The sequence below is a fragment of the Oncorhynchus nerka genome, linkage group LG12 (genome assembly GCF_034236695.1).
Source record: "Oncorhynchus nerka isolate Pitt River linkage group LG12, Oner_Uvic_2.0, whole genome shotgun sequence".
NCBI lineage: Eukaryota > Metazoa > Chordata > Actinopteri > Salmoniformes > Salmonidae > Oncorhynchus > Oncorhynchus nerka.
In genome coordinates, this window is record NC_088407.1 from 79,438,579 (window position 1) to 79,457,945 (window position 19,367).

Below are 19,367 nucleotides of genomic sequence, written 5' to 3' on the forward strand. Positions count from 1 at the left end.
TGACAAATCAAGAGTTGTGAAACTAACCTTTTGAGTAGGGGTGGCTTGGTGACGTTTGATAAATCCCGCCCCCTCACACACACACACACACACACACACACACACACAGAAGAGACATAGATATGTGTTTTCAATGTTATACATTTTATTAAGTGTTTGGAAATCAGTTAGACTTATCTTTAATGATATATCTTCTGATATATATTCTGGACAAAAATCATTGTATACAATTGAAAAAAATTTAAGAAAAATCCATCTAGGCAATACAATAATATTAATTTAGGTGGTGATGACGATAACACAATGACCACACCACACACACACTGTCTCTATTGTATAATACGCATTGAAGTCTTGCTGTATGACACAGTAGAGTAGCAATGCTAAGCATTGAATAGTTGAATCATCACATAACTTGTCTACAATACCTTTTCAAATAAACCTGCAGATATACTTTAAAAAAGCAGCACCAGACATGTTAATTACTGAACAACATGTTCACAAATTAATCAGTCAATCAAAAACAAATTAAACATCTGAAAATATAAAAATGATAACTTTGATGTCTTCAATACCATGTGACACTATTAGCACTAATGCGGACAATCTCTATCAAAAAGCAGCAGCAACTCCAGGGAGGCAAAGCACTTCACATTCAAATGCAATGTTCAAGTAGCATCTTTAAACACCACCAATGACTGACTAAAACACAGAGCCAACCAAGTTTATACACCATAACGTTACATTCATTCCAGAGGTTAGCTTGTCTTTTTGTTTGTTTGTTGTTGTTGTATGATTTAACATGAGTTGACCGATCTGGCAGCAGATGACATTTCTACTGTATAAACTTTGTCCCAGATAACGTGATCCATGCATTTGAACATTTTTGATAAGGATTTACACATGCGTTCAATTTTTGTTTTTCATAGGGTCTACTAAAAGAGACGATTGGCAGAAAGTTAGGTCTAACATTGATAATATACAGGTGTCACAATTTATTTATGAATGTGTTCCAATTAATGTTGTACGGGAGTATGTGGTCATACAATAACATTTACATAATGGCTTGTCAATAATGGCACAACTTAGGGAAATGTGGATCTTCCTATAGGATCACTTCATAGAAGTGATGTTATAAATAACTTCTAAATAAACTCTAATACCTTCAAACTCATCTTGTTGCCTTTCCACAATCAATATGGTCTCCTTTCTCACAATACATAATTTCAACACTTTTGTCCAGCACTGCACTTTTTCTTTAATCAGGTCTTTTAAAATTGCACTTCTCCACAGGGCAGTTTTTAAATCCGAAGCATAGATACGGTAAGTAAGAGCAACTTACCTTCTAAAATGTTTCTATATGAGGCTTACTAAAGTGTATTTCATAGCCAGTGATGTAGTTGTAAAAAAACAATTGGTGGGTAAACGCTGAAGTAACGCACCCTATACTTTCAATGCATATTTCAGCTCACGCAAAAGAAAGAAGGTGTGTAAACGGTGTTTACGTGCCTTTACCCTCCACTACACCACTGTTCATAGCCCCATAAACCGTGTTGTCCTCGCAAAGCACTAAATTGACAGTCCCTTGTTACAGGACCCAGGAACATCATCTGATTATTTTGTCATTGTGCACCAGGTTGGAACAGATCCATATATATGACACATATGTGGTGCTTGCTGGGTGAGAGCAGTCTCTCACTTAAGCCTTTGAGTAACATTGGCTAAGGCCACAGCAAAGGCCTGCACTGCTGAGAAAGGATACTGGAAATCCAGGATATAGGCGTTCCCATCGATTCTGCCAAACTGCATCACCTGTAGAAAGAAAGGGGGAAAAAAATCTGGAAAACAGATATAACGCTTTGAGGAAGGCCTGTTTTCATCGCTCAATGTCTACCTGGAGCTCAATGGGTACTGACTCAGCTAAGCCATAAAGAGGTCAATGTGACAGTTGGTATTTTAAGCAACAACAATACTACACTGATTTTAGAATTCTAACTTATATACAACTGCCGTTAATAACAAATCATCCAGGTTTCTGAAAATAATAAAAGCAAAATCTTACCTGTCTGCCATCCAACTCGATCTGAAAGTTCTTAGCAGACTCCTGAGTGACCCGTCCTCCGAAGTCCAGCTGGTAGACCTGTGTTGCCTCGTTCCAGAGTGGCTGCTTATTGGCCATGACGTAGACGAATCCCTGGCTGCCCAGCCCGCGGTCCTCTCTCTCATTGGCCTTCCTGCACTTGATCTCTTCCAATTCACTGGCCATCCTCAGGCTCCTCTTACTCTTCCAGCCCTTCTTGGAGCTCTGGCTCTGGTTCATCAGTTCGTCTCCACTGATGAAGAGCTCGGGCTCACTCTCGGAACTGTCCTGGAACTCGCTGGTGGTACTTGTCCTGTTGAGCTTCTTGGTTTTGTTCAGCTGCTCCCTCTGGCCTTTGGGTTTCTTCTTCTCCCTGCCGCCAAGCCTGGGGCTGGAGATGAGGGAGTTGAAGTCGGAGAGGGCGCGCCCTTCCTTTTTGGATTTTCCTTCTGAGACGGTGGTCATGTTTGCCTCCTCAGCTCGGCTGTCCAGACGTTTACGGCTCTTCTTGCTGAACCTGTCAGTCCCCTGCCGGTCTGGAACAGGGCTTTCATTTAGAGAAGACGGCTCCTGGAAGCTACTGGCAGATTCCGTCAGCTCCTCTGTAGGGCTTTTGGGTTTTGGCAGCATGGTTGGTGGAGGAGGAGGAGGAAGTGAAGGAGGTGGGGGAGGAGGAACCGTAGGAGGAGATGGGGAGAGGACTGGCTTCTCTAACAGTTGATGAGACTTGCTGGGCAGGGTGGCAGAGCCTGAGGGGTCCTGCATGGGTAGGCTGTAGGGGTTCCAGGGGTGCAGGCTAACAGGTTGCAGCTGAAGCCCGGCACAGGAGCTAGCTCCTGGGTACATCGGTGGCAGAGGGCAGCAAGCCAGGTTGGCAAGGTTGGGAGGGTATCCCGGTGGCAAGACCAAGTTGGGGTCCTGCTGGGTGAACTGGGGAACTGGGGCAACTACTTCGTTGGGAGGGCATGGTGGTGGAGGGCTCTGCATTGACTGGAGTGGGGGTCCACCCTGACCTCCCCCTGGAGGGAAAGGTGACAGGGAGATCTGGTAACCCGATGGGAAAGAAACAGTGCTTGGGCTGCTGGGGGGTTTTGTTGAGAGTAGGAAAGGCAGCCGTGTCATGTCCAGGTGCTGAGCATTGCTGAAGATGAGTGGGGGTGGGGGTTTGTGTGTTGGTGGTGGAGGGGAACTAAGATAGTCTGTTCTTGAGGTATCCAGAACTCCTCTGCGGTGTTTGGGTCCCACTGGTATGGCGGAGGACGTTTCAGAGTCAAACTAACCTCCCCAAGAGTCAGGTGACGACACTGCTGACTTAATGCCTCGTCTTCAGTAAAGGCAGAATTCACGTATACAGTCCTATCCCTGCTGTTATCAATAGGACTCAGCAGATTGTACGATGACTGAGAAGCAAGAGGTGAAGTGCTTTTGGAGTGGACAATGATGGTGCTGTGATGAGCACCTTTTCCTGGTGGGAAATCCTGTCGCACTACAGTGCCTCCTGCAATGCCACTGCTGCTACTACCACCACCACTAACACTGACACTGGTGCTGCTGCTGTTGCTGCTGCACTGAGTGCAGGTATACAGAGCTGTTGGCACTCTCTGCTGGTAAGAGAGCGCTAGGGCAGCACTGTTGATCTTCGACTTGGACGGTAGAGTCCTTGAAGCATCAACCATCTGGGAGACCTTCAAGCGGGATTCCCCATCTCGCCTGTCACGTCGCAAGGTAGCGTGAATCATGTGACTACTGTCCATGCGTTGGGGAGGAGGAAGTGTTGTCGTGTTAATGTTAACCTGATTGGCTGGATCTGGGTAGGGGGGCGGGTCTCCGCTGGGTATGGAGTATCGTGGCACCGAGAGGCGGCTTAGAGTCGCTGAGCTGTAAGGAAGATGGATTTTCTTACTGTCAGACGATGAGGTGACTTTAAGTGTGGCAGAACCTCCCATGCCTTGAACAGCGTAGGCGTTCTGGTTGCGTATGAGTCTTCTGCGAGGGCGACACACCTCCTCTACATTACCACTGCTGTCAAAGGTTGTGATCCTCTCGTATCCCATCTGGTACTGGAGACCAACTGGGTGGAGTGAGAACTCGTCTTTCTTCAGACAAGGGTCTGCTGTGACCAGTATGTTGGGGTTGTCACAGTTGGTGATGAGGGTCTGAGGAGCGGTGGAGGTTGTGGCGGTGGCTGCAGACACTACGGTTCCTGGGTAGGGCGGGGGAGCGTTCACCTTCCTCATCTGGATCTCAAGGGAAGTCTCTGCATCAAGGAAGGAAGGAGGTCTAGACCGTAGTGTGTCTGTGTCTATGAATGAAAGAGTTCTAGATCGGGAGGAGTCCGCATCGAGGAAAGACGGGGGTCTAGATCGCAATGTACCGGTATCTACATCAATGAAAGAAGGAGGTCTAGTCCGTATTGTGTCTATGTCGATGAATGACGGCGGCCTAGATCTTGATGTGTCTGCTTCAAGGAAGGAAGGAGGTCTAGACCGTATGCTGTCTACATCAATGAATGATGGAGGCCTGGATCGCGGTAGACTTGGCCTGCCCAGAGTATGGCTCTGAGTATGGCCCTGCTGTCCTCTTTCTGGTCCCAACTCTGGACTGGGGTGGGGTACCTGAAACTGCTGCAAAGAGATGGTGGGGTAGCCAGTAGGCGGAGGGGGCAAGGTGATCTGCAGCTTTAGTTGCTGCTGCATTTGTTGGTGCTGTCTCTGCATCTGTTGGTGTTGCTGTTGTATCTGCTGATGCTGCTGCTGTAACTGCTGCTGTTGCTGCCTCATCTCTATAATCTGCTGTCGGATCTGCTGTTGTTGTTGCTGCATTTGTTGCTGCTGCTGATGCATTTGCTCGTGCTGCAGCTGCATCTGTTGGTGCTGCTGAGCGATTTGCTGCTGTTGCAAGTGTTGGTGCTGCTGTTGGATCTGCTGTTGTTGCTGTTGCAGTGCCGCCTGTTGTTGTTGGTACTGTTGTTGCAGTGCTTGGTGCTGCTGAGTCTGTTGCTGCTGCTGCTGTTGGATCTGCTGTATGTGAAGCTGTTGTAGTTGTTGATGTTGTTGTGGAATCTGTGGTTGTTGGTGCTGTAGTTGTTGATGTTGTGGAATCTGTGGTTGTTGGTGCTGTAGTTGTTGATGTTGCATCCTCTGTTGTTGCTGCTGCTGCTGCTGTTGCGTTTGTATCTGCTGTGGTTGTTTGGACTGCTGTTGTTGGTGCGTCTGTTGTGACTGAGGACGTTGTTGGTGAGGTTGTTGGGGGAGGTTATGTGGAGGCGGAGGTGGAGGTAATGTTCCAGCCAGGAGGGGACCAATCTCTAGCCCATTAAATATCACCTGTCCTGGGTTGGAGTACCTTCCTAGAGTTCCACTGTAATGTACTGCCACAGCATCCTGACCGTGATCAGACCCCAGAACAGAGGCTGAGGCCGCTGCTGCTGCTGCTGCTGCTGAAGCTGTAGCCGTGGGATTGGTCAGGACATCCAGCTGAATGTTCTGATTGGCCAGCAGGGACTGGACCAAACCAATGCTCTGAGTGGGGGACATGGCCTGGGCGGGGCTGTGGATGGGCGCGATGGGGATGTTGACCGTACATGGAGGGTTGTCACCTGTCACTCCAGATGGTCCCGTTACTGAAACACAAGTCAGGGACTCTTATGAATTACATCAACATACACATTGATCCACACAAATGTCAAATTCTGAAAATCCTGTATTCAATAATCCTGAAAAATCCAGTGAAATCCAATTCTTTCCTTCATTCATACCTGGCAAGTCATCCTCATCCTCACTGAAGACGTTTGGGTTAAAGACCGGCAGGCTCATGAAGTCAAGTGATATTCTCCGCACCTCTGGAAGGTAGATTGTCATCTGCCTTGGTTGTAGATGGAGCAAACTCGTCTTATAGATAACTGAAATGGAGAGAAACATGTATTTGGTCAAATTTGACAGAAAAATTACAGGAAGGAAATAGCAGTCAAAATAAAGTAAAAACGTAAAAAGTTAAACACATCAAATTGGGCAATGTGTGATTTAATGTGTACATTTTGTTCTTCTCACATTGTAGTGATCTTACCTGCACCAAGATTAGCAGGTAAGAAAGAAGCAAGTCCCACAATTTTGAACTTAGTCCCCCAAATATTGGACGTGACTTGAGCCAGGTAATTATGCTGTGAAACCAGGCAAATAAAAAGGCAGATGGATTATTTGGTGACTTTTTTTAACCAAATGAAAGATGATATCAGAACCCAGAACCAAATATCGTATGTGCTAGCTAGCTAGCTACCTGATTTACTTTACCGGCTGTGGAAGTGGCTAAATTGAAACTAGCGAAAACAGCAGTTTCAGCCAATAGAATCACTATGAACTTTCCACTTAACACATGTTCAGATAATACCTCAGAGATTCCATCCATGGACATCTCTCGACGTGTCAGACTGGGAGAACGAATCAGAGGCTTCTTCGTTGGTAACCTTGGCGATCGAAGCCCTTCCTGACTAGTCCTAGACGTCTTGGGAGATTTTCTTGATTCCATGTTCCTTCTACGCCAGAAAACAACAAAACCAATGGCAAATAAGGGCAAAATAGACTAATTTTAAATAACAAACACTGTCGTTACAACAAGTTAGAACAAATCAAATGATAAATACCGGTATGACATATTTAGGAAGCTTGAGCTTTTGAATTAGATGGATCAGCGACGAGTAATGTTTAGGATTAGAGTTGAATATGGTAAACAGAAATCTTATAATGTCATTCCTGCAGAATCTAGACCAGTGTAATGAAAGATACCTGGAATGCTTGGGAGACCGGTTTCCTCTGGATAGTTTAGGAGACTTCTTTCCAACCCACTCATCACTCAACTCAATGTCGCTGGAGTCGGAACAGTTACAGCTGTCAGTCATGTAGGAGATCATAGCATTCACACACACCTCGTCTGAAATAAACAAACAAACAACAAATAAAAAATGATCTATGATTCAACCTAAACAGGTCAGAACTGTAGAACTTCTGAAAAACAATAGTAGGGGTAGCTGTTTGTGTCTAACATACTATCTATTTTTTAAAAGCTCATTATAATACCTTTTCCTGTGCCAAGCCCACCTGCTTTGCTGTCTGTTTTGGGGTCCATGATGATGAACTCTGGGCGTAGCTTGCTGATGCGTCTGCCTTTGAGGATAGGCACCAGCCCCCCTAGGTGTTCCAGGTATAGGGTGTAACAGGGTCCCCCTGCCTCGGGGTTGTCCTCCGCTCGCTTCATGGTGCAGTGCAACCTCTCGTTGCCAGCAGTGGGGTAGCTGACAAAGTCCCGGATGTTGTTGGGATCAGGAATGGGAGGCTAAAGAAACAAGAGAAGAGCATTAACAGTTGGTTCCCAATTCGCATCCTACCCCTACTCCTTCCCTTGGCCCCTTAGCCCTTTAGAGCTTTAGAGTCTGAATAGTTATAATCAGGGTATTGATGGAGCTTCCAGCACATCCCTTGCACCTTACAGATCTACAAACATTAAAGGGTTATGACCAAGGGGTGATGTGATTTTGAAATGAACAGGTCCAGATGTCTTTGAGCTGAGATAATAGCCTACAGTAGCCAACTGAATAAATCTCCTTCTACCTTGATGGTGGGTATGAAGGCGGTGGTGACATAGGAGCAGAGTAAGGAAGGCATGTTTAGTTTGCCCACGTCCCTCTCCTCCCGCAGGGCGCTGGCGATGCCCTGTTGGCACAGCAGCTGCAGGCTGGCCACCCGGTGCTCCACTCGCACCACATACAGCGCCGGGCCACATGCCAGAAACAGACGAGAGTCTCTATGGCCCCAGCAGATGGTGGTGATGGGGCGCTGCAAGGCAAAGGTTGACAAGGCAGGTTTCCAGTCAGCCCTGTTGTATTCACATTGTATGGAACCTTGATTTTTCTCCATAGCCCACTGAACTGAACTAGACTTGGAAGTGTGGCAAGACAACATTTCATATTAAGTTTAACTCCTGTTAGCATTGTGGTTATTGGTTGAAGATTTCAGATGTCCTATAGACTTTGACTTATATGTGTTAGAGGACCTACCCAGAAGGCAAAACTGGTTGAAATTATGCCATGCAAACAGATTACAACAAGTTTGTAAATATCACACTAACGTTTCAGAGGATGAAATCAGAGGGTAGCTCACCTGGGCAGGTGTTTCTAACGTGTAGATATGTTCTCCTTGGACATTGTAGAACTTGACCAGGGCGTTCCTCATGATAGAGTCAGAGGGGAGTCCGGGGACACCATGTCTCTCCATCCCAGCTACTGCCAGGAGGTCCCCCTGAGAGCACCACTGGACCTCTACATCTGAAGAGGAGAGTTCATACTGTACAGTATCTTTATATTACACAGTGGTGGGTTTCCCCACTACATTATTTCTCTTAACGACAGAAAACTGCTTCACTTTACGAAATTTGGTTGGCTCACACACAGAAGATTGATAAAGTCAGTACCTTTGAGTCCTGAGCGGATGACGGTAGGAGAGAGGTCATCGTAGTTGTTCATCAAACTGATGTCTCCTGATATGAAGCTGACTGTCAGAAGGGGCTTCAGGTTACGTACTAGGGGAGAGAAAAGTATACACATTAGCCTCCTGGCCAATGTACTGTCACCATCGTAGTGCACAATTATAATTATAGTGTTCAAAGCAGTGGTAATAACTAAAACGTTAGCGGTACATTAGAGAGAGGTATAAAACAGGGATTCCCTCTTTTCTTTGTTTTAGCATTAAAACAATATGTTACCTTGAGGTGGGTTATTGTCATCAGAGTCGGTGTCACTCTCTGTGCTGTCCTCCACCAGGAAACAGGGACAGTTCCAGGACATGCCGACGATGCCATCTGACTCATGCAGGAGGACGTGGGCGATCATACGACCATGGCAGTCCATCACTATCACCTGACCATCAGCCGTACCAAACAACACCTGAAGTACAGTGGGCAGGAAGGATTTTATGAGAGAAAGCGTATATGGAGACAGTTTCCTGGACGTAGATTCAGTCTTTGACTAAGAACAAAATATTCTCCATTATAGGGTGTAACAGGGTCCCACATTATTTTTAGTCCAGGACTAAACGTCATCTGTGTCCTGGAAACCAACAGATGATTTAATATATCAGGTGTAATTGTATCTGTATGTAAAAGTGTAATACATGTAACAATGTTTTGTTTAGGTGTGATAAGGGCTTTATTAATACATGTAAAGCATTGATTGATTGAGGCGGTTTACCTGTTGGTCATCAGGTGTCCAGATGCCACAGGTGATCTGGCTCTCCAGGTTAATCTCTGAGGACCAGTGTCTCTGTCCGCTGACCGAGCCCACCAGGACAAACCCATCCCGGTAGGCGATCAGGGCCTGGCTGCCGTCATGAGACCATGTGAAGTCACTCACCTGATGGAGAAAGATGAGAGGTAAGAGTAAACATACATACATCAATACATGATATTTTCACAAATACCTTTAACTAATATTCGTCCCATCAATTGATATATTACTCTGATGATGATTGTGCATTTCATATGAAATGTGCTTTTGTATGATCAATGGTAATGTGTGTGTGCTGATGACTTCAAACTTACCTGGGCAGGTACAAACTTACCTGGGCACCGCGGTCATTCACTAACTCCACAGACCACCGTCCCTCATATTGAATCCAAACAAAGATGCCTCCCTCCATGTCACACGTGGCCAGCTTCTGAAAGGGCTCATTCCAACGGACCAACACAACCTGCAGAGAAAACACAATGCAACTGCTATTACACTCCACCAACACAGGGGTCTGTCTAGGAATGTGAATGTGGAATACAGTTCAATATTCAACATGAAATAGGCCTACACTGTCCTGATGGGAAAAACAACAAAACAGTGCATTTCCTCCACCCCAGTTGCTGATGGTACAGTCAGCACAGATGTGAGCTCTGACAAAAGCTACACAATAATTGAAAGTTTTCAGAGAAAATATTGAATATGCATATATATCTACATACTATACATACTTCACACTAACACACGTCAAATTATTTTTTAATGGTTGCCCAGTTCTCTGCCTAATAAGATATTGAAAACACATAAATGACAAAGCCGGCTCACACACCTCACTGTTGTGTCCTCGCAGGTTGAAGTTGATTCTCTGAGGTGTGTTCCTGTCTCTCCTGCAGTGGCTGGATGTGAACGTTACGCCCACCACCCCTCTCCCGTTCCCTGTGGCCAACCAGCCCTCCTCATAGTAGCGCCGCTGGCACACCGGCTTGTCCTTCTCGCTCTTGGGGACCCGGCCCTTCCAGGAGAGGCAGAGGATGTTGGAGTCGCTGCAGAGGATGGGACCATGTTCTACAGCAGCTAACATCCTTACTGAGTGACCAGGCTAGGAGGTAAACAGAGGAGGAGAACATAGTAACCTTTATTTGTGTGTGCTTTTGGGGTTTCCTATGTTCTTGATTAAAGCATTTGTGTCTCTAACTTTTAATGTGTAATTGCTGCCGGTCTTGTTATGCAGGATTCGCTTGCAAAGGAGACCTCGGTCTCAATGGGACTCACTGTTTAAATAAAATAAATACAAATAGTTTAATTGACTGACTTGCTTGATTCTTTGTTTGTTTTCTGTTTGTTTTTTATACATACACTTTATTCTAGATCATTAGGTAGGCTAAAGTGCTTAGGTTATTTCTCCAAGAGGTAGGTCTATTAAACCGTCCTATACAGTCAAGTCATAACTCAATATTACTCAGCTATATATGACCAGGTAATATAACACGTAGAATAGAATACAAAATAAACTACAATTGCCCACATGTTACTCACCTCACAGTTCCTGGACATTGTTGACTACAATTCCTCCTCTGTAGGTGGTGTCCATGTTTCCATGCAGATGGTGCACTGAAGACCAAGAGAATTCCTAATGTCCCGAAAAGAGAAAATAATATATAATTGAAAGGTTTCACAGCATTCAGTTTACTACACCAAGACGGCTTGGGCCTCAGGTCTTGAAATGTCTATCCTGATTGGTACCCTATGACAGGGCCATTACATAGGCCTATGTCTTCATGTGATTCCAATCAAGTGTCAGGAAAAAATACCTACAGTATGGGGCAATGCAGTTTGATGACTATTCAATGTCAAGAAAAAAATGTAAAGTTAAAGAATGAATTAGGCTTAAGCCAATGTATCTATTCCAATAATAGCAATAGCCTGTACACACGCTATAGATTCAATCGAATAGGTGAAGTCTTTAAACAGGAAAATCACTGCCTTGTCCATTCAGTGCATCAACCTCGAAATGAATATTGTTCTCAGCTATTAAATGGAATGGCAAGCTAGAATCATGATCTTTATGTAACACTGCATTGCACATTCTGAACCGAACACTCTTGCGTTCGTGTCTCCATAGGTACTGAGATCAGTCTGTTACGTCATTAACACGATACTGATTCAATAAAACTGGTAGATTCCAATGAATTCACGGAAACATAAAAAAAACCTTATGGCAAGCGAACGTTTTATACGTTTTATAAATATAAAAATTCAGTAGGCGACCCATCGGCTATATTTTCCATATTTACAATTAGATGGATACTCAATGGATCAATCAAATCGCGCTATAACAGTGAATTAAGATAATGCATGGAAATGAAAGCCATCCTCATCCACCGCTCTTCGTTGATATGGAATCAGAGGAGATCTCGAGGAACCTGTATAAAACGGATGATTTCCCTCTTTCGTATTTCTTTATCTGACCAATTCCAATCGCAAAACTGACAACATATACATGCCACATACACACACAACAAAAGAGCACACGGTGCAGAACTCACTTTATCAAATATAAGGTCGCTGTCATATCCTTGATCTGTGCAGAACACCAAATACTTGTAATGATAAGGTGCAGTCGCGTTGCCAACAATGATGTATATAAACCCTGGATTGCATTTGCCATGTGTTGGCCATTGGACGGCTTTGAACCCAATGGTCGGCCATATTGGCACTCCCCAATAGGAGCAGTCCTGCATATCAAATCAAATCAAATTGTATTGATCACATACACAAGGTTAGCAGATGTTATTGCGAGTGTAGCGAAATGCTTGGAATGAATGGAATTCTACAAAATGTCAGTTTAATGATTAAGGAACAAAATTGCACATATTTAAGTATTTAGGTTGTAATGGGGAGAGCAACAACAGTAATCTCTACAAATTATATTTAAGAGGAAAACGTTTTTTTTTAATATAATCTCGGCAAAAAAAGAAACATCTCTTTTTCAGGACCCTGTCTTTCAAAGATAATTAGTAAAAATCCAAATAACTTCACAGATCTTCATTGTAAAGGGTTTAAACAGTGTTTCCCCTGCTTGTTCAATGGACCATAAACAATTAATGAACATGCACCTGTGGAACGGTTGTTAAGACACTAATAGTTTACAGACAGTAGGCAATTAAGGTCACAGTTATGAAAACGTAGGACACTAAAGAGGCCTTTCTACTGACTCTGAAAAACACCAAAAGAAAGATGCCCAGGGTCCCTGCTCATCTGCATGAATGTGCCTTAGGCATGCTGCAAGGAGGCATGAGGACTGCAGATGTGGCCAGGGCAATAAATTGCAATGTCCGTACCACGAGACGCCTAAGACAGCGCTACAGGGAGACAGGACAGACAGCTGATCGTCCTCGCAGTGGCAGACCACGTGTAACAACACCTGCACAGGATCGGTACATCCGAGTTACACCAGGAATGCACAATCTCTCCATCAGTGCTCAGACTGTCCGCAATAGGCTGAGAGAGGCTGGACTGAGGGCTTTTAGGCCTGTTGTAGTGCAGGTCCTCACCAGACATCAATGGCAACAACGTCGCCTATGGGCACAAACCCACCATCGCTGGACCAGACAGGACTGGCAAAAAGTGCTCTTCACTGACGAGTTGCGGTTTTGTCTCACCAGGGGTGATGGTCGGATTCGCGTTTATCATCGAAGGAATGAGCGTTACACAGAGGCCTGTACTCTGGAGCAGGATCGATTTGGAGGTGGAGTGTCCGTCATGGACTGAGGCGGTGTGTCACAGCATCATCGGACTGAGCTTGTTGTCATTGCAGGCAATCTCAATGCTGTGCGTTACAGGGAAGACATCCTCCTCCCTCCTGTGGTAAACTTCCTGCAGGCTCATCCTGACATGACCCTCCAGCATGACAGTGCCACCAGTCATACTGCTCGTTCTGTGCGTGATTTCCTGCAAGACAGGAATGACAGTGTTCTGCCAAGGCCAGCGAAGAGCCCGGATCTCAATCCCATTGAGCACGTCTGGGACCTGTTGGATCATCGGTGAGGGCCAGGGCCATTCTCCCCAGGAACTTGCAGGTGCCTTGGTGGAAGAGTGGGGTAACATCTCACAGCAAGAACTGGCAGTCCATGAGGAGGAGATGCCCTGCAGTAGTTAATGCAGCTACACAAAATACTGACTGTTACCTTTGATTTTAACCCCCTCTTTGTTCAGGGACACATTATTCCATTTCAGTTAGTCACATGTCTGTGGAACTTGTCCAGTTTATGTCTCAGTTGTTGAACCTTGTTATGTTCATACAAATATTTACACTGAAAATAAATGCAGTTGACAGTGAAAAGACGTTTCTTTTTTAGCTGCGTTTATATATTTACATATTTTTTATGTTTAGCTCACATAATATAAATTAAAAGTATGCATTAATGTGTCTGTAATATAATCATGTGGCAAAAACGAATGAAGAAATTAATAAATGCATTTCTATAGCTTCCAAAATATTTTTCACAACAGTGGGGGAGTGCCAAGATGAAGGTACGGTGGCTTCAACATAGAGACCCTTGTTTTCATCTAGTGTACATATAAATCATTCGTTGCCAAACTGTTTGAGCAGATGCTTGGCTCTCCTTTAATCCCGGTTGCCATGTAGGTTACATTGGGCGCGTTCCAGGTCGTTTTTAATTGTAGTCATGATGTGCGGATCATCAGCTCTCACAGAGCCTAGAGAGGTGTTTATACCGCTTAAGGATCAGACACTTTTTTTCAATTTTCGCCTAAAATGACATAACCAAATCTAACTTCCTGTAGCTCAGGACCTGAAGCAAGGATATGCATATTATTAATACCATTTGAAAGGAAACACTTTGAGGTTTGTGGAAATGTGAAATTAATTTAGGAGAATATAACACATTAGATCTGGTAAAAGATAATACAAAGAAAAAACATGTGTTTTTTTTGTACCACCATCTTTGAAATGCAAGAGAAAGGCCATCATGTATTATTCCAGCCCAGGTATAATTTAGATTTTGGCCACTAGATGGCAGCAGTGTATGTGCAACATTTTAGATAGATCCAATAAACCATTGCATATCTGTTCAAAATGTTGCATCAAGACTGCCAAAATGTGCCTAATTAGTTTATTAATACATTTTCAAGTTCATAACTGTGCACTCTTCTCAAACAATAGCTACTGTAAATTGGACAGTGCAGATAGATTAGCAAGAATTTAAAGCTTTCTGGCCATAACAGATATGTCTATGTCCTAGGAATTTATTTTGTTACTTACAACCTCATGCTAATCACATTAGCCTATGTTAGCTCAACCGTCATGCGGGGGAGGGGGGGGGGATCTACCGATCCTGTAGAGAAACACGTCAATATGAAGGATGTAGCGATTCTCTAAGATCCCCAGTGTGAATACAATAATGATGACCTGGTACGCAAACAAAAACATGCAATTTTCAGAGAAAAATCAGTTGATTAGAAATAAAAAATATCAAATATTAATGTTGATCTCAGTGAGTCAACAGATAAAGATATTTTTCGAGCAATAATCAGAAATCATTTTGCAACAAAAACATACATGTGTTTTTAATAGCATTGTTGTAACGATTATCGTTGGTGGAAGAAGGTGAAGAGGACCAAAGGGCAGCGTGGTACATATACATAATACTTTTAATCAAAAATAAATACACAAACAAAAACAACAAAACGATAAACGAACAGTTCTGACAGGTGCAACAAACACTAACCAGAAAATAACTACCCACACCACACAGGTGGGACAAGGCTACCTAAGTATGGTTCTCAATCAGAGACAATGAAAGACAGCTGCCTCTGATTGGGAACCATACCAGGCCAAACACAGAAATACAAAACATAGAACAAAACATAGAATGTCCCCCCCAACTCATGCCCTGACCAAACTAAAATAGAGACATAACAAAGGAACTAAGGTCAGTACGTGACAGTACCCCCCCCCCCCCCAAAGGTGCGGACTCCGGACGCAAAACTTAAACCCATAGGGGAGGGTCTGGGTGGGCATCTTTCCGCGGTGGCGGCTCTGGAGCGGGACGTGCACCCCATTCCACCTCAGTCTTTGGCCCACTTAGGTGGCGCCTCTGGAGCGGGGACCCTCGCAGGGGGCTGAAGACCCTCGTAGAGGGCGCCACTGGACTGAGGGTTGCCTCTGGACTGAGGGGCGCTTCTGGACTGAGGGGGCTGCGATTCTGGCAGGTGAAGGGCGACTTTGGCAGTTCCGGAGTGAAGAGCGGCTCTGGCCGCTCCTGGCTGACGGGCGGCTCTGGCAGCTCCTGACTGACGGGCGGCTCTGGCAGCTCCTGGCTGACGGGCGGCTCTGGCAGCTCCTGACTGACGGGCGGCTCTGGCAGCTCCTGACTGACGGGCGGCTCTGGCAGCTCCTGACTGACGGGCGGCTCTGGCAGCTCCGGACAGGAGGGAGAACCTGGAGGAAGGAGACGAAGAGACCGCCTGGTCCTTGGAGGAGGCACAGGATAGACCGGGCCATGGAGGCGCACTGGAGGTCTCGAACTAAGGGCCTGCACAACTAGTCCTGGCTGGATGGTGATTTTAGCCCGGCACGTGCAGGGCGCAGGCACAGGACGCAGGCACAGGACGCACTGGACTGTGCAGACACACGGGAGGCCCAGTGCGCAGAGCCGACGCAGGATATCCTGGCCAGAGGAGACACACTGGTTGTCTGGAGAGCAGGGCTGGCACCATCCGCCCTGGCTGGATCCTCACCCTAGCCCGGCAGATGCGGAGGTCTGGGATGTAGCGCACCGGGCTAAGAACACGTACTGGAGACATCATGCGCTCCACCGCATAACACGGTGCCTGACCAGTACGATGCCCGCCACGGTAAGCACAGGGAGTTGGCTCAGGTCTCCAACCTGACTCTGCCACACTCCCCGTGTGCTCCCCCCAAAACATTTTTTGGGGCTGCCTCTTGGGCTTCCTTGCCAGTCGTGTTTGTGTCGCCAACTCCATTCTCCGGTACCCCTCCTCGCACTGTTCTAGAGAATCCCAGGCGGGCTCCGGCACTCTCCCTGGGTCGACCGACCACCTCTCTAATCTCCTCCCAGGTTGTCTCATACTCCAGATAGCGCTGCTCACCTGTCCAGGAGTCCCTTTCACCACGCTGCTTGGTCCTTTGGTGGTGGGTAGTTCTGTAACGATTATCGTTGGTGGAAGAAGGTGAAGAGGACCAAAGTGCAGCGTGGTACATATCCATAATACTTCATCAAGGCAAAGGGTGACAACTTTGGAGACGTATTTTATATATTTTTATTTGTTTAACACTTTTTTGGTTACTACATGATTCCATATGTGTTATCTCATAGTTTTGATGTCTTCACTTCACATTATTATTCTACAATGTAGTAAATAAATAGTAAAAATAAAGAAAAGCCCTTGAATGAGTAGGTGTGTCCAAACTTTTGACTGGTACTGTATTTATTCCCAGGCAGCATATGTGACATCATAAGGTGCATTCCTCTTGAAAGGTGTGGATGACACTGTCATATGTGGGAGGAGGAGTCTGTGTGGGCAGGATTCCTTTAAGACTGCTGTTACCCAACCAGAAAGATTTCCGTTGGGGTTGAGCTGGCATGAGGGAGGCAGTATCTGCTGCTGATAAATTGGTGGCAGTAGTGTCATGAAGGGGCAAGGTATCCTGGTTGGTACCAATAGCGGAAACTTTGCTTTCATGCTTCCTGCCCCTCTCTCTAGTTAAACATTTTTTTGCTGGCACTTTGCTTATCTGTGTGGGACAGAACTCTGGGAAACAAGGTAGCTTCCTCTGACAGAACTCTTGGAAACAAGGCTGCTTTCTCTGACAGAACTCTTGGAAACAAGGCTGCTTTCTCTGACAGAACTCTGGGAAACAAGGTTGCTTCTTCTGACAGAACTCTGGGAAACAAGGCTGCTTCCTCTGACAGAACTCTGGGAAACAAGGTTGCTTCTTCTGACAGAACTCTTGGAAACAAGGCTGCTTCCTCTGACAGAACTCTGGGAAACAAGGCTGCTTTCTCTGACAGAACTCTTGGAAACAAGGCTGCTTCCTCTGACAGAACTCTGGGAAACAAGGTTGCTTCTTCTGACAGAACTCTGGGAAACAAGGCTGCTTCCTCTGACAGAACTCTTGGAAACAAGGCTGCTTTCTCTGACAGAACTCTTGGAAACAAGGCTGCTTTCTCTGACAGAACTCTGGGAAACAAGGCTGCTTTCTCTGACAGAACTCTGGGAAACAAGGTTGCTTCTTCTGACAGAACTCTGGGAAACAAGGCTGCTTCCTCTGACAGAACTCTTGGAAACAAGGCCGCTTCTTCTGACATAATTTCCTCTTGTGAACAATGTCCTCTTGGCTCCATTATTCAAATATGGTGATTTACTTGTATGGCAACTATGTGATTTTTAGATCAAGAGCCTTTTTGATGTTCTATAAAGTGCTGCAAATGTATATTGTAATGTATAGGGATAGGGACTAGGGGGGTAGAGTGTATATAAATATAAACACAACACTCTGTTGCACACAATAACCTATTTGTTTCCAAGTGTCTTGCAAGTGTTTCACTAAGGTTATTATCGGAAAACCCACCAAGAAAACTCACTGTCCAAAAAAAGTCTGCAATGCACACAATCAAGTATACAGTGTGCTGGGATTTATATAATTGTTGTGCTACTCCCACTTCCCTAAACTCTAAACCCTCCCTTGCTCCAGTGGTTCCCATGTAGGCTGCAATAATCTATGGGCGCTGTCACTGAATTGCTGATATGAAGTGGTTGCCTAGAATCTAGATGTCAAATAGACATTGCTGAATAAAAGTATATTGTAGCTAATTACTTGGCCTACCAAGACACACTGTGTAGTTAGCAAGTTAGTGTAGTTGACTCTGTACAGGAACGCCCTCTATATGTAACTCTGTGTTGTCTGTTCACACTGCTATGCTTTATCTTGGCCAGGTCGCAGTTGCAAATGAGAACTTGTTCTCAACTAGCCTACCTGGTTAAATAAAGGTGAAATAAAAAAATAAAAAATATAGCCACACTACTGTTATTTATTGTTTATTGTTGCTCCTCAATTATTAGTTATATTTCTAAATTGTATTTCTTCTTTTTTTTCTTATAACCGCATTGTTGGTTAAAGGGCTTGTAAAATAAGCGTTTCACTGTAAGGTCTACTACACCTGTTGTATTCGGGGCATGTGACAATTAAAATGTGATTTGTTTTTATTTGACAGACCTACTGTAGACCCATACAGTAAGGCAGACAAACTATACATTACTTCAAGGAACCAGAAGATGGCAGTGAAGTCCAATGATAGACAGATTTACATTAAAAAAACATATGCTCATGAAACATCTAATTGTGGGAAAGAGAAGCTAAAGCTGAAAGTATAAGATGATACAAACAGTACATGACTAACATATTTGTTGCAAAAGAATGTGCATAAGAGAATGTACACATGCCAATGTACACATGCCAATGCTTGAATGAAGCAATAACATGTTTCAAACTACACCCTATTTGTGACATCCACACACTGACACATTCACAGGCATCATCACTGGACACCAATATAATGTCAATAAACTGTAAAGGAAACCCACTGTGCACACATTGGTTGAGCCAAAGTTGTTTCGACGTAATTTCAATTAAATTACGTTCAACCAACGAGGAATATAAATTGAATTGATGTCTGTGCCCAGTGGGAACGAAGGTTCCAATTCGACATGGCGTGGAAAGCGTAACTTTAGCGCGAGGATCAGATCACTTTTTTTATAACAAGAAACTACAAGGAACTGAACGTGTATCTAATATTTCTACAATGTTGCACATTCAAAACAATTGCTACAAACACTTGGGAGACCGCTACAACGTTTGATTGTTACCATTGGCAACATAGTAAAACATACACTTCCTGCCTAAAGTTGAGGCTGCAGGATTGGCTGCAGAATTGAGCCTAGTGGTAAAAACCGGTTGAACACTGTATT

General features: G+C 44.8%; 1 protein-coding gene across 1 annotated transcript; it reads right to left on the reverse strand.

Annotated features, from left to right (window-relative positions):
* Nucleotides 1-137: 137 nt before the first annotated feature.
* On the reverse strand, nt 138-11,984 carry tulp4b (TUB like protein 4b). Its single transcript, XM_029649505.2, is given in 17 exon segments — nt 138-1,812; nt 2,063-3,267; nt 3,270-5,702; nt 5,838-5,981; nt 6,146-6,239; nt 6,467-6,611; nt 6,862-7,006; nt 7,174-7,408; nt 7,684-7,908; nt 8,233-8,396; nt 8,543-8,650; nt 8,834-9,014; nt 9,318-9,479; nt 9,688-9,816; nt 10,183-10,452; nt 10,890-10,983; nt 11,900-11,984. Coding segments are annotated over 16 exon segments (5,775 nt in total). The 5' UTR covers nt 10,908-10,983; nt 11,900-11,984; the 3' UTR covers nt 138-1,695.
* Nucleotides 11,985-19,367: the final 7,383 nt, after the last annotated feature.